We start from the raw sequence: 13,431 nt of genomic DNA, 5'->3' as shown, positions 1-13,431 counted from the left end.
TAACCTGTGTTACATTATAAAGATAATCTCTAACCTGTGTTGGTGGCATTCTCAACCATGGTCTTCTTGCCACTACTCTTTCTGTTGGCCTTCAAGAAAACACATATAAGATCACACATGATCAAATCCAGTCAAATCGACCCAATAGCACATTACGAAATAGTTACCTCTTTTTTGTTCGGCATTGTCAAAGCAAATATAAAAACACCGTAGATTGTCGTCTTACATTAGCGTGAAACACGTTTGACAAAGCAGTGAGGGCTTTTTAACTTTATGATTGTACACCGACTGACGTTGAAGCAGGTGTCATAAAACAACTATGACGTCACAATACGGCTGTTGCCATGGGACCACGCAACTTGTGTAAAATCATGGTAGCTAATAATGATAGCTAACGATATTAATAATAGGAAATTCCAAATAAATATAATAGCCTAATAATAATGATAATGACAATATTTCACACATTTTACATCCGTGTATTTGTTTTAAAGTTGGATATCAAAATCACTATAACACATAGGCTAAGCAACATGCATTTTCGTTGTATGTACATATTATATTACCGTATACTCTCCTGCCATTATATTCATAACAACAGTAATTGGCTGTTAATCATAAACTGTTGAAATAAAATCGCATTATCTGATGTAGGCCTAGATGAACAACTTTTTGAAGGACGATCAAACAATATCCAAATTCACCTCAACCATAGCACACCTGCTAACTGTACAGCTGCTGTTAAAGTGTAGGACCATAATATAATAGGAAGGATGCTTTTAGCTCGGCCAATAGCCGTATATGATGTACACATTAATGCTTCAAGCACTTTGCAAGACCGATTAATTTCAGAGATTCACAAATAGTATCAGAAGTGTACAATGTCAAAATCTCTCGGCCTAAAATAAAATATATTACACTACAATAGCGTATAATATATCTCAATGTGCAAGTACACCTGACCCGCTCCTCACTATAGGCCTAATTGGGCAGAAATCCCCAGTCATACGCTAGCCTGTCTATTTGATTGTCCTGCACGCTGTTCCTTACCTTCTTGTTATTCATATTTGCGTTGATTGGCAGGTTCGGTTACTCCTCGGTGTGTCGGTGATTATGGCTCGTTAATGAACTGATCAGAGTTATGACCAGGCGATAATGACTGACGGTAACAACATAAGCAGCAACTTTTATACTTTTAAAATGTATTATGACGTCACAGTGCAGTGGAGGGGGGCTGTTGTGAGCTGTGTTCTGTGAACGACAAATCAAGCCTTGGATTATTATTTGTATACAGTCCATTATGTATCCCATATGTAATCCAGACGAAGCACTACGAACTGTTGGGCCACAGTAAAAGGCCAAGAATACTTTGTATGACACCCCTCATGGTTGAAACTCACTTGATATGTATACTAGAAGTGTTGTTGAGTAGATTGGTAGTAAAAATCATGTTTAGCCTTGTAATATTATTTGCACAGTACATTATATGAGCGCTATGAAAAATTACATGTAATTGCACATATATGTACATTATAATGATCACATTTAAAAAAAAAAAAAGAAAAAAGAAAAAAAAAAGTATATTGTTCCTGTTACGTAATATTCCCTTAATTCATGAAAATATTATAAAATACCACTTTGCAGTGATCTATTACTTACACCTCACTTTATAGTGATCCTGACCTTCCAGTAACCCACACAGGAACCCTGTTTGTAGGGACACGGTTTCTCGTAGGACGTATTTTGATGGGAATCGAACATGGCGACCCACAGTGGCAGAACATGCCTTCAATATTTGCTACATCTTGCCCACGACAATGTTGACTTCAGGCTACCGGTATGTTTCATAAAAGCAATTCATTAATACGTTGTCACATTTTCGGCATTATGTCATCTTTCGTCATCTATGTTATTCTCTACAAATCCGTTGTCCATTGTTCATCGTCTGTCTCCATCCAGTAGCTAACAGCTAAAGCTACTGACACATAACCCATGCATACCATTGCACTTTATTGCAGACTGCCACTTTAACTCGAGTGTGAATGATGTGGTGTCGTGTTTTGTAGTGCACTTATGTCATGTTGTCAATTTGTCTACTTTGAACCATTCTGTTGTGTTGTATTGTGTTGTATTATACGCTATATTACCGCTGGATGCGAATGATGAACATTGAACTGAACCCAAAAGCTCCAACCTGTCAGCTGCCATAACAGAAATATATTTTCTGTCTTACAGGAGATCAGGGCGCTGCTCTCCCTTAGGGGCAAACCGTTTGATCCAGGTGAACATTTCAGAGAAAAGGTGAAATAAGAGCACTGTGACAGCTTGTGGCACTTGCCTTATAGAAAGCCTTTCTTGCGATGATTGTGATGTATAGATGTTTCCCTGACTTTACACGAACATCCTTATTGTAAGTGACTCTGAATAAAAGCATCTGCTAAATTATTCAAATGTAAATGTCATACAACATACATGTTCACTAACTCATATCATCTTATTTAGCCTATCCTTGTAATTGTCATCACTGCTCTATAAACCCTTCGGCTAAAGGTCATTGGTTGTCTCTCACTCTCTGTCCCTGTCCTCCTCAGACTCCCTTCTGGCGCCTGAATGGCTTGTCGGAGGAAGATGTGCAGAGCATCATGGGCAGAACGGTGTGTGCAAAGTGAGTAACAGATCATCACATGGTATCATAGTTATAATAGGATCTGCAAGGGTAGAATGTATTTAATTCTATGGTGGCTTCCCGGACACAGTATTTTTGATGTATCGGATTCTGGAGACCTTTTTTGCAGTGTGTGGACAGTAGCAGCACTTTTTTTTTTAGTGTCACAAAACATGAACAGCTGTGTGAATAGGCTGTGATTGTGTGCTGTGTTGCTGAGTTACAGTGTGCCACCACTTTTATTACACCACCTTTATTAATGGGGCGAAACTAAATGCTTCACACCCTATAAGAGGGATAGAAGAAGAAGAAGAAGAAGAAGAAGAAGAAGAAGAAGAAGAAGAAGAAGAAGAAGACTGTTTATTTGGCCATGCAATCAATTCTCATAAATTGTACGAATGTGATGCGTGCCCCCCCCCCCCCCCGGGACAACACATATACACTGCACCCCCCCTCCTCCCAGACAACACACGTGCACACCCAAGGGAGAACAGAGCTCTGGGTTCTGGGATACCTACTGGAGTGCCTGTATGAATTCTGATGGTTCTTTTGTCATTGCTTGTTTGTTTATCCTTTAGGTCTGCATTTGAATTGTGGGGTCATGGAAAAACGCACAGTGAACTCAAGACCTCTCTCTTGAAGTACCCAACAGAGAACATGGTTTGTGAAAAACATGTTCAGTCAATCAATCAATCCATCAATCAATCAAACTTTATTTGTACAGCACACTTTATGCAAAACTAATATAATGTGCTTTTCAGAGAAAAGAAACAATCACAAAATCTGTGTGTAGAGTCTATTGTATAGACCAGTAGAGGCTGGTGGAGGTAGAAGTCGGAGTTCCTGCTCCGATTTCTACCTCCACTGGTGGTGAGACTGTAGTGTGATCTTATTGTGTGCAATCTAATTTCTGTGTATCTATATACCTCCCCACAGTCTCCCTTCCTCCAAAAAGACTCAACATATAAAATCAACGTCTACACTTTCAACAAGACCCTTGAGTTTGAGGACAGAATTAAGAAGATCGATGTGAGTATATGATGCACTTGATTTGCTACCAGTTGCATTTCTCAAAGATAGATTCTCGAATATTATTACTGTACTGTTTTGTTATACAGTGCCCTCCATATGTATTGGAAAGAGGAAGCATTTCGTTTTCTTTTAGCTATACTCCCAACAGTTTATGGGGTCAAAGTTGGGATTCTCAGGTATAATTCAATGTTTTTTTCTTTCAGATTGGTTTCACCATTTAGAAAGTACAACATTTTGTAAACGTTCTCCCCTATTTCAGGGCTCCGAAAGTATAGGAAAAAATCATATGGTGTTTAATATTTGGTCGACAATCCTTTGCATGCATTAACTGCCTGACGTCTGCCACCCATTGACCCCACCAGACACTGGGTATATTCTCTGGTGATGCTCTGCCAGGCTTTTACTACAGCCATCTTCAGTCGTTGTTTGTTTTGAGGTCTTTTTGCCTTAAGTTTCCTCTTCAGCAAATGAAATGCATGTTCAATTGGATTTAAATCTGGAGATTTACTTGGCATGCAATTAAAGCTGAGAATCTCTACTTTAACCTCATGGTAATTGTTTGATTTAAAATCCAACCTGTTGGAGTATAGAGCTAAAAGAAGACAAAATGCTTCCTCTTTCCAATACTTATGCAGGGCCTACATTCTGTGTGTTATAGCCAATCACCGATGGAGTTGCCACATGCAAAGCAGTGGAGGTAGAAATCAGAGGATGTTTGGAATGGAATGAGGAATGTGTGTTTGATACCATTCCTCATTCCATTCCATGCATTACAATGAGGCTGTCCTCCAATTTCTACCTCCACCATCCTCCCCTGATGTAAAATGATTCTGTTCTCTCTCTCCCAAGGCTATGGAGTATCTGAACTTTAAGGGAAGAGTCAATCTGAAGAACCCAAAGCACATCTTTTGTCTCTTAGAGGACTATGGCACTGACCCGAACGACATTCCTGACCAGCCTTTCTACATTTACTTTGGGAGATGGGTGAGTCATATTGACTTACTCTGATGTTCCCCTTTAAAAATAGACAAATCAAATTAGCCGTCGTCATAAACCGGCCATTTCATGACGACATGTTTTCGGTTGTCAAATATTTTTCCTCAGATAGCGGATGGTCAGAGGGAACTGATCCGCTCTCACAGTGTGAAGAACAGGCACTTCATTGGGAACACCAGTATGGACGCTGGACTGTCTTTCATCATGGCCAACCACGCCAGGGTCAAAGGGCATGACCTGGTCTACGACCCCTTTGTTGGCACAGGTACTGCACTGGACGTAACGCTCACTACGAATGTAGAGGCGTTAGACAAGACGTTGAACACGAAGCTCATATTGTTGGTCGAAGATAAGTGTTTATTTGGGGATATTAGTCATCTCTCTCTCTCTTCTCTTCTCTTCTCTTCTCTTCTCTTTGTGGTCTTAGGTAGTCTCCTGGTTGCATGCTCTCATTTTGGTGCCTACGTCTGTGGAACCGATATTGATTACAACACAATCCACGGGATAGGTAAGACCTTGTGGTGACTCTCTGTACGCCATGAAAGTCCATACGCCATAAACTGCAGAATGTAAACATGACCGGTGACACTCGTCATTTTGGGTATCGTAACCATTCCTGGCAAAGAGTCCAGTCCGCATCCTACATGACGTTAATTAACCACCAGTCCGACCTGTCTCCAGAAGTGACAGATGTCTCTCGTCTTGTTTACATTCTGCAGTTTGTGACATATGGACTTTCATCGCATATTATTCTCTATGCAGGTGTTCACGTTCAATAGCATTGTCTTTCACACTGTGTATGATGACATACGCCTACAACCCACTGGGTTGTTGTGTTGTTGATGATGATGATGATGATGTCGTTGGTTCCAGGCAAGGCGAGTCGTAAGAACCAGAAGTGGAGGGGTCCGGACGAGAACATCCGAGCGAACCTCCGTCAGTACGGCACAGAGAGGTCGTTCGTGGACGTCCTGGTGTCAGACGCCTCCAAGACCGTCTGGAGGGAAGGAGCGCTGTTTGATGCCATCATTACTGACCGTACGTTCTTCTCCTCATACGTCAGCCATGCTGTTCTTCAGCCATGCTGTTCTTCAGCCATGCTCTTCTTCTAGACTCAGTTAGGGGGTGCGTTATTTGATTTGAACCTGTAAAGTCTTCTCATACCTGTTCTATATTGTGATTGGTCTATTCTCAGCGCCCTATGGGATCCGCGAGTCCACCAGGAGAACAGGTTCACAGAAGGACAGTGTTAAACCGACTGAGGACTTGTAAGTCTACCCCCCCCTGTCCCCGTCTCTCAAAGTCTTCACACTTTGAACTGTATGGGCTCGGTTTAGCAAACGAAAGCCTGCAATACGAAGGAGCAAGCACTAGAGGGCTATATCACACCGTCCACTCATATGTTGTTCAAACAGTGTACAAAGGCGTCTTCACCGACGTAACGGACTCTTTGTTTCCCCTCCCACCCAGCTGTGGAGATGGCCACGTCCCTGTTTCCATGGCCTACCACTTAAGTGACATCTTCAGCGACCTATTGAATTTCGCCGCCCACCACCTGGTCATGGGCGGGAGGCTTGTTTATTGGCTACCCATCTACAGGCCAGAGTGAGTATACAGTTGTAATGTCCAGCTGTTATTATTCTGGTGCTCTTGCCTACGTGTGTGTGAGAGTGTGTGTGTGTGAGAGAGAGAGAGAGAAAGTGTGTGTGTGTATGTGTGTGTGTGTGTGTGTGTGAGAGAGAGTGTGTGTGTGTGTGGGTCTGTGAGTGCGGGTGTGTGTGCGGTTGGCATTGATAAGCTCATGTCTTCTTTGTTTAGACAGTCCCCCCCCCCCCCCCTTCACTGCTGTCATCCACAATGGTGATGTAGAATGGACACAGTGTTTGATCAGGCCTCATCTTCACCAGTCAGCTGTATTTCTTGCTGATGCTGTTCTTTTATTCTTCCCCCACGTAGACCACCAGGGGGCAGTCCCTCTCACTCACCGGCGATTGTGATTCAGGCCCAGAGGATGTTTTAAACCCTGTAGATCAGCGTACAAAGCAATAATAAGCATGCAGGTGTTTCCATCACTGGTTTGGGTTCTCCCTGCATCTCTTCCCCTCAGTACATCCCATTTTTAGCCTCATAAAGTGGAGAGCAGAGGCCCCTCAGGTTACCCCGGGCCGGGCCTAGACTGAAGCTTTATGAAGCTTTATATTGTTCCATACAGCTGTGTCGGACCACCACAGACAAGCCCCCAGGCAGGGCCTGGTGACCACAGATTACAGAGCAGCAGGATGGGGGAGACCACGACCCTGTGATGTCAGTTACCCCCGCCCCCCCGCCTCCCCTCTGTCTCTGACACACTGGAGTTTCCCACACAGAGACAGAGAGAGAGAGAGAGAGAAAGAGACAGACAGACAGACAGACAGACAGACAGACAGACAGAGAGAGAGCCAGAGAGAGACAGAGAGAGAGCCGCAGGCCACACATCTGTAGATACACCTGCCTTCAGTGGTCTGACTGACAGTGTGTTCATATTACAACCGCAACCCCCCCCCCCCCACCCCACCCCACCGTTTGGCCGCAGATGGACGTTATTTTGCTTGCCAGCACTCTTTACCACACATTTGGGAGTAGTGCATCTCCCAGTAGCCTATACGGAACAAGCTAGTGAGTCCTCCCCTCCTCTGATTGGTTATTGGCTGGCGATTTCGCCTCAAAGTGAAACATTGGCCAACTATTTTGCATCGCCGGCCTGCCACCAGTCACGTTTCCCCCAGTTGAAAATGAATAGAAATACTTCTGGTATTTCGTCACTCCCACCTCTGATAATGTGAACGGACAGTGAGAGAACAGCTTACAGGGACTCCTCAGTCTGTGCCTTCGGCTGTGAGTCGCCTCTAAGTTACTGGAGGAGGTCAGCCTAAGTCTTGTGTGTGTGTGTGTGTGTGTGTGTTTGTTTGTTCGTTCGTTCATTCGTTCATGTGTCTGCGCTGTGTGTGTGTGTGTGTCTGTGTCTGTGTCTGTCTGACTGACTGCTCTACTCTTCACTCCTGGTGTAGCTGTAGATGACCCTGTCTACATTGCGGCAGTGTGCCAAAATAAACCCGTGTGGCCAGACAGGCTGACACAGGCCAGACAGAGGCTGTCTCCAGGGCCTGATCTGGGGGCTCCAGGGTGGGGATCCAGGGGCTATCGGGTTCCCCTCACCCTGGTATGTATGTGGCTGTGGCTGTGGTGACAGGCGGCAGGCAGGGCGTCTGCAGCCAGCCTCTACTGAGCACTGAGGGCCTGAGAGAGTGTCAGAGGACGGCTGGCCTGGTACACACACACACACACACACACACACACACACACACACACACACACACACACACACACACACACACACACACACACACACACACACACATACATATATAGACAGACAGACAGACACACACACACACTTTTGTAAAGAAAATAGATGTAGAGAGATGTCAAAGTTCGTTCGACGGCTGGCCTAGGTCACAACCTCCATGGAGGGGCAACACACACAAACACACACACACACACACACTTTTCTAAAGAAAATAGATGGAGAGAGAGTTAAAGAGGTGTCAAAGTTCATTCGACAGCTGGCCTAGGTCACGACTTCCGTGGAGGGGCAACACACACACACACACACACACACACACACACAGAGACAGACAGTGTGTTAGAGAGATGTCAAAGGAATGTTATCCATCTACCTCAGTGCCACTTACTGGAGAGATTGTGAACAAGAGAAATAAGGGAGTGTTAAACAGAGAAGAAATGTAGAAGCGTAGGTTAGTGGAACCTGGTTAGGGTTTAGTCTGTTATCGGTGTCAATGAAAGAGAGTGTCCATGCTGCCACTAGGTGTCACTGTTGACTGGTGCTGCAGATGTCACTGGTGGCTGAAGGGTTGACTGACAGAGTGGTCCTGGGGGGGGACAGGGACTGTGTAGCAACATGGTTGTTTGTAAACACTGGTTTAAGAATGGGGAGGCATAGCAGAGGAGTCATGTTGTGTTGTGTTGTGTTGTGTTGTGTTGTGTTGTGTTGTGTTGTGTGGGGCTGTGGTCCTAACAGCCGGCGCAGACGAGGCTCTGGGGGTCTCTCTGTGACGCTCTGCACAGGCTTGGGCGATGAAGTCACACCGCGTACTCCCCCGGCCAATTAGAATGCTTCCGCTGCCGCCGCCATGCCCACTGCCCCGCCCCGTACCATGGCTGCGATTTAACGAACTCTGCGGCTTCTCGAGCTCGTTAGCTCTCTCGCCCTCCGCACCCTCTCTTTCTCTCCACCGTTTGTGCGATGTGTTGACGTTCTGAACACATTTCAGACTTTTCCAGCCGCAGTGTCGGGAGGTTTCACTTCCTCCGCTGCTTTGGCAGGAGCCGGCAGACACATTATCTCTGAGGGCTGAAGCTGTTACTAATGAAGCTGAGCGCAAAGCAAACAGGAAACTGGTGGGCTTCGAGCCCCCCGTGGCGGCCGAGAAGGGTCGTTGACTTCCTCTGACAACCCCTGTGTACTGTATCTGTACGAAGGGGGCAGATCCTTAGGCTTTTAGACAGGTGTCTGTCCCAGGGGAGGCTGGTGGAGGTAGAAATCGGAGGACGGGCTCGTGGTAATGCACGGAACGGAATGTGGTCTGTTCTGTACTAGGAAAGATAAAAGACCCAGTCTCCTCCTCCTCCTCCTCCTGTTCCTGGCCTCCACCGTGACCCTCCTCACCATGCCTGCTGTGCAACATCTGTATAATAGAGCTTTACACTATATTCATCTTAGATGATGGAAAAATATGTATTGAAAGTGAAAGCCTGGCACCGCACGGCTCTTTCTCTCTCTCTCTCTCTCTCTCCCTCTCTCGAAATGAAAAGGCCCATGTGGCAGGTCCAGCTCCCTATAGTAACGAGAGGTGATTGGCGGGGCGGAATTAACGCACGGTGTTGGCCGACCACCGCAACAGCAGCCATGTTTCCACCGTGGCCATGGCAACGCGGGAGACAAACACGAGGGTGAATATCTGGCCCCGTGACGGTCGGTGTGGTGGTAGGAAAAAGAGCCACTGACACAAATATACAAACACCCCCCCCCCCCCCCCCCCCCCCTCATAATATACCTAGCCTGCCTGGATAGCTTTAGCTGTGCTGTACTCTGCCCAGGACTGACGGTGATCCTAAAGAAACTACATGTCCCCTGTTATCTTAGTGTCATCTAAAAAAAAACAGCTTTCAGAGCAGCTTTCCTCAACTATGGTCAAAAGACTGAGAGAAGGAGTGAAAGGGAAGGAAATAGAGCGGGGAGACAGAGAGATTGAGACGGGGGGGGGGGGGGGGGGGTTGGAGAGACAGACAGAGAGAGAGAGAGAGAGAACTGGCGTTGGTGGTAGTGTAATTTTGAGGGGATTAGGGATGGCTGTATCCCAGTAGGCCTCATGTAGCCACATCCAGCAGCAAGGCTCCAGAGAGCAGGGCCCTGTGGCGGGTGTCTGGCCCCTCAGGCCTGCTCTCATTCACTCAGTGATTCTCCAAGGCCTCTGAGTTACTGGAGGAGGTCAGGCTAAGTCTTTTGTTGGTGTGTGTGTGTGCGTGTGGGGGTGGTGGGTGAGGGGGGGGGTGTATATTGTGGTTTGCAGGATGTTTTGAACTCCTCCTTGATGCGTTATGTGTTTTATTAACCTCCATGACCATGAATGAACCACAGGCATCTTCTCCTCACTCATCTGTTCTATACTGTCGGTATGTGTGTGTGTGTGTGTGTGTGTGTGTGTGTTGTAGGTACTGTGAGGAGATGGTCCCCCTGAACCCCTGTCTGAGGCTGGTCAGTAACTGTGAGCAGACCCTCTCCAGCCACACCTCCCGACGACTCATCACCATGGAGAAGATCAAGGAGCCTGAGGTGTGTGTGTTTGACTTTTTCTGTTTGTCTGTGTGTGTGTGTGTGTGTGTATCTGGTCCGTCTGTAAGTTGGTGTTTCGTGGCTGCTGTGTTTTGTCCGTGTGTGTGCATTTAAGTGGACCATGTCAACCATACTGAATGAATGGGTTAATCCCTTTCGCAAGTAATAGTATACTTATGCTGCAGGACTGTAGCGTATGTTCTTGTGATGCTGTGGCATGCCACTTATGATGAATTACATGAACTTATCTTGAGTAACTGCCATGTGTGCCAAGGAATATGTTTATTCTTCTGTGTTTGTATGTATGATCATGCACATATGTGTATATGTATGTATGTATGTATGTATGCATACATGGAAAGGTTGTGTGTGTGTGTGTACACACAGTTGGAGTGAATGGTGATGGTGCTTCAGTCGAAGCCCACAGTAAACCTCGCCATCTGGCTGTGATTGAGTCATTTTTTATACTACACTTAAATGACTTAATCACACATTGTATGGAAAATAATCCATCTTTGGATTTGACAACCACTTCACTTCAAAACCCCAAATTGTTCCCATAAAGGCCCCTGTGTGAATCACTACACACACACACACACACACACACACACACACACACACACACACACACACACACACACACAAAAGCCGCGGTTTTATCTGCTCTGACTGGCATCTGTCTTAAGACTCCCAGTGCCCCAAACCTGGAACATATAGCCCCAATGCCATATATAGATGTCACATTTCCAGCTTTTTCCAATGCTCAGCATATAAGCCCTTTCAAAGGCTGCTTCAGAGGTTCAAGTGGTAAGAATCAAATCAATGCAGGCATTCCTGTCTGGCCGTGTAAAGCTGGCCCATCACGCTGTCTCCATATGCTCTGATCTGATCTTGGCTGGGGTTCACGAGCAGAAATGGCTATCTATCCATCTACGAAGGTGTGGATCCAAACCATCAGCAGTGGCTAGGGAATGTAGGTGTTTTTCGTACAGAGTTGGTTCTGCTTGCTAGGCCCTGTACCAGTTTGTGTGGATGGAACTGTAATCTCAGATTTTTGGACCACTTTTGCATGTGGTGTAGTTTGACTGTTGATGTTATGTTGTGTTAGCCTGTGCATACCTGGCATGGTGACTATGGTGTCGTCGTGCCAGGAGCGTAAAAAGGAATAAAGAACGCACCTCCAAGCGAAGGTGCTGACGAACGGAAACATAACTCAAAACTTAATGAAAATGAAAGTCGAAACGGTCTCCTCTCGTTGCTGTGACATTTATTCACCGGCGTTTCGGCTCAATAGCGAAGAAGGCTAATGAGCCGAAAGGTGGTAGTGTTAGGAGCCCCAAGCCATTACCTGTAGGTTAGTTTGTTTAGCGGTCCTGTTACCATGGGCAACTCTCGGATGTTGGTAGATACCATCCCCAGGTTGCCTGGCAGCGGTAGCCAGGGGGGCGATGGAGAGAGGTGTAGCTGACGAGTCGCAGGCCGGCGGTGGAGTCACCACTTCCAGCTCGCCGTCTGCATGGCACCTCGTTAGTCGTCCGTCCGTATGTCCGTTCGCCCGCCCGCCCGTTGCTCGCCCTGGCCTGCCAAACACTTTCTAACGACCTGGCCCCAGCCCCACCGCACAGGAAACTATGAGGACTCACTCTTGCACAAGTTTATTACACACTAACGTTAGCTTATGATGGCAAGGTACACAAAGGCAATTTACTCAGTAGTTAGTTTGTTGAGAGATTTGGCAAAGGTGTTTTATTTGCTTACTTTGTTTGTGTTCTACTTTAAAGTTTTCACTGTTCTGTTTTTTTTTTGTAATTTGTTTGGTAAGCCCTTTTTGGTTGGATGAATTGGTTCCACGTTGCAATGAACCCTTGAAGCTCCAGATACTATAGGCATGTAGTTGACATACACTTCATGAAAGCACTCCATCAGTAGTCACCTTAGTGATAGTTGACCATAGGAATAGAGTGAGTAGAATGACAGTTGGGTATCCCAATGTCGGTTGAGTAGGTTGGTTATTAATAAAGCTGTGAACTTTATTTAAAATACCAAATGGTACTTCAAAGATGACTGCCGGTAATGGGCATGTCCATTCTACTCATGATATTTCTAACTTAACTTCTGACTGACTTCTCTAATTGTCTCTGCAGGAGTCGGATGCACTGTCCCACCTCTCTGACACCCAGTTCAGCCCGTACCAAGGCCACAACGCCTTCAGGGAGAAGTACTTCAGTGGCATCAGCAAAAGGACTTTAAAGGATGAATCCAAAATGGACGCCAATGGGCAGTGACGGACCTGAGGAAACCTGCCCTCCCGTTGGTTGAGAATGGACTCCATAGGGACAGAGCTGACTGATTGACGGACTCCCTGTTTTAAATCATCTCGCTCATTTTCTATCTAAATGTTTTTTTGTTTGCCCTGCGTAATTAAAGGGACAGTGAAGCATTTTTTCTTTTAGCTCTACACTCCAAAAGTTTGGAAGTTTGGAAAAAACACTTACTATGAGGTTCAAGAAGAGGTTCTCAGCTTTTATTTGATGGTATGTGGGTAGATATTGGTTTCACCGTTCAGAAATTACAACACTTGTTATGCATATTCCCCCTATTTCAGGGTCCCCAAAGGTGATGGGACAATTGTCTTGACAGGTGTTTCTGGTTCGTCAGGTGCATTCTGTCACATCATTTGTGCAGTCATAAGAGAGCTCGCAATGTCTAGTATTCTAGGCTTTGTGTTTGCCTTTGGTGTCTGCTATTGATGTCTGTCAACATGAGGACCAAAGAGATGTCAATTAAAGTCAGGGAATCCATTATGATCTGAAATATCAGAAACATCGCCAAAACCTTAAACCTA

General features: G+C 45.7%; 1 protein-coding gene across 1 annotated transcript; it reads left to right on the top strand.

Moving 5' to 3' along the window:
- The first annotated feature begins 1,757 nt into the window (after window positions 1-1,757).
- trmt11 (tRNA methyltransferase 11 homolog) lies at window positions 1,758-13,028 on the top strand. The gene is made up of 13 exons (XM_083678658.1): window positions 1,758-1,837; window positions 2,236-2,301; window positions 2,592-2,665; window positions 3,244-3,325; window positions 3,602-3,694; window positions 4,547-4,681; window positions 4,802-4,958; window positions 5,121-5,201; window positions 5,567-5,731; window positions 5,889-5,961; window positions 6,164-6,298; window positions 10,466-10,586; window positions 12,731-13,028. Exons 1-13 carry the CDS (start codon window positions 1,760-1,762, stop codon window positions 12,869-12,871), a joined length of 1,401 nt encoding a protein of 466 aa, XP_083534784.1. The 5' UTR covers window positions 1,758-1,759; the 3' UTR covers window positions 12,872-13,028.
- The last annotated feature ends 403 nt before the right edge of the window (window positions 13,029-13,431 follow it).

This window comes from Argentina silus (assembly GCF_951799395.1).
Source record: "Argentina silus genome assembly, chromosome: 10".
NCBI classification, from domain to species: Eukaryota; Metazoa; Chordata; class Actinopteri; order Argentiniformes; family Argentinidae; genus Argentina; species Argentina silus.
This window is presented reverse-complemented; position numbering and strand designations above follow the sequence as displayed.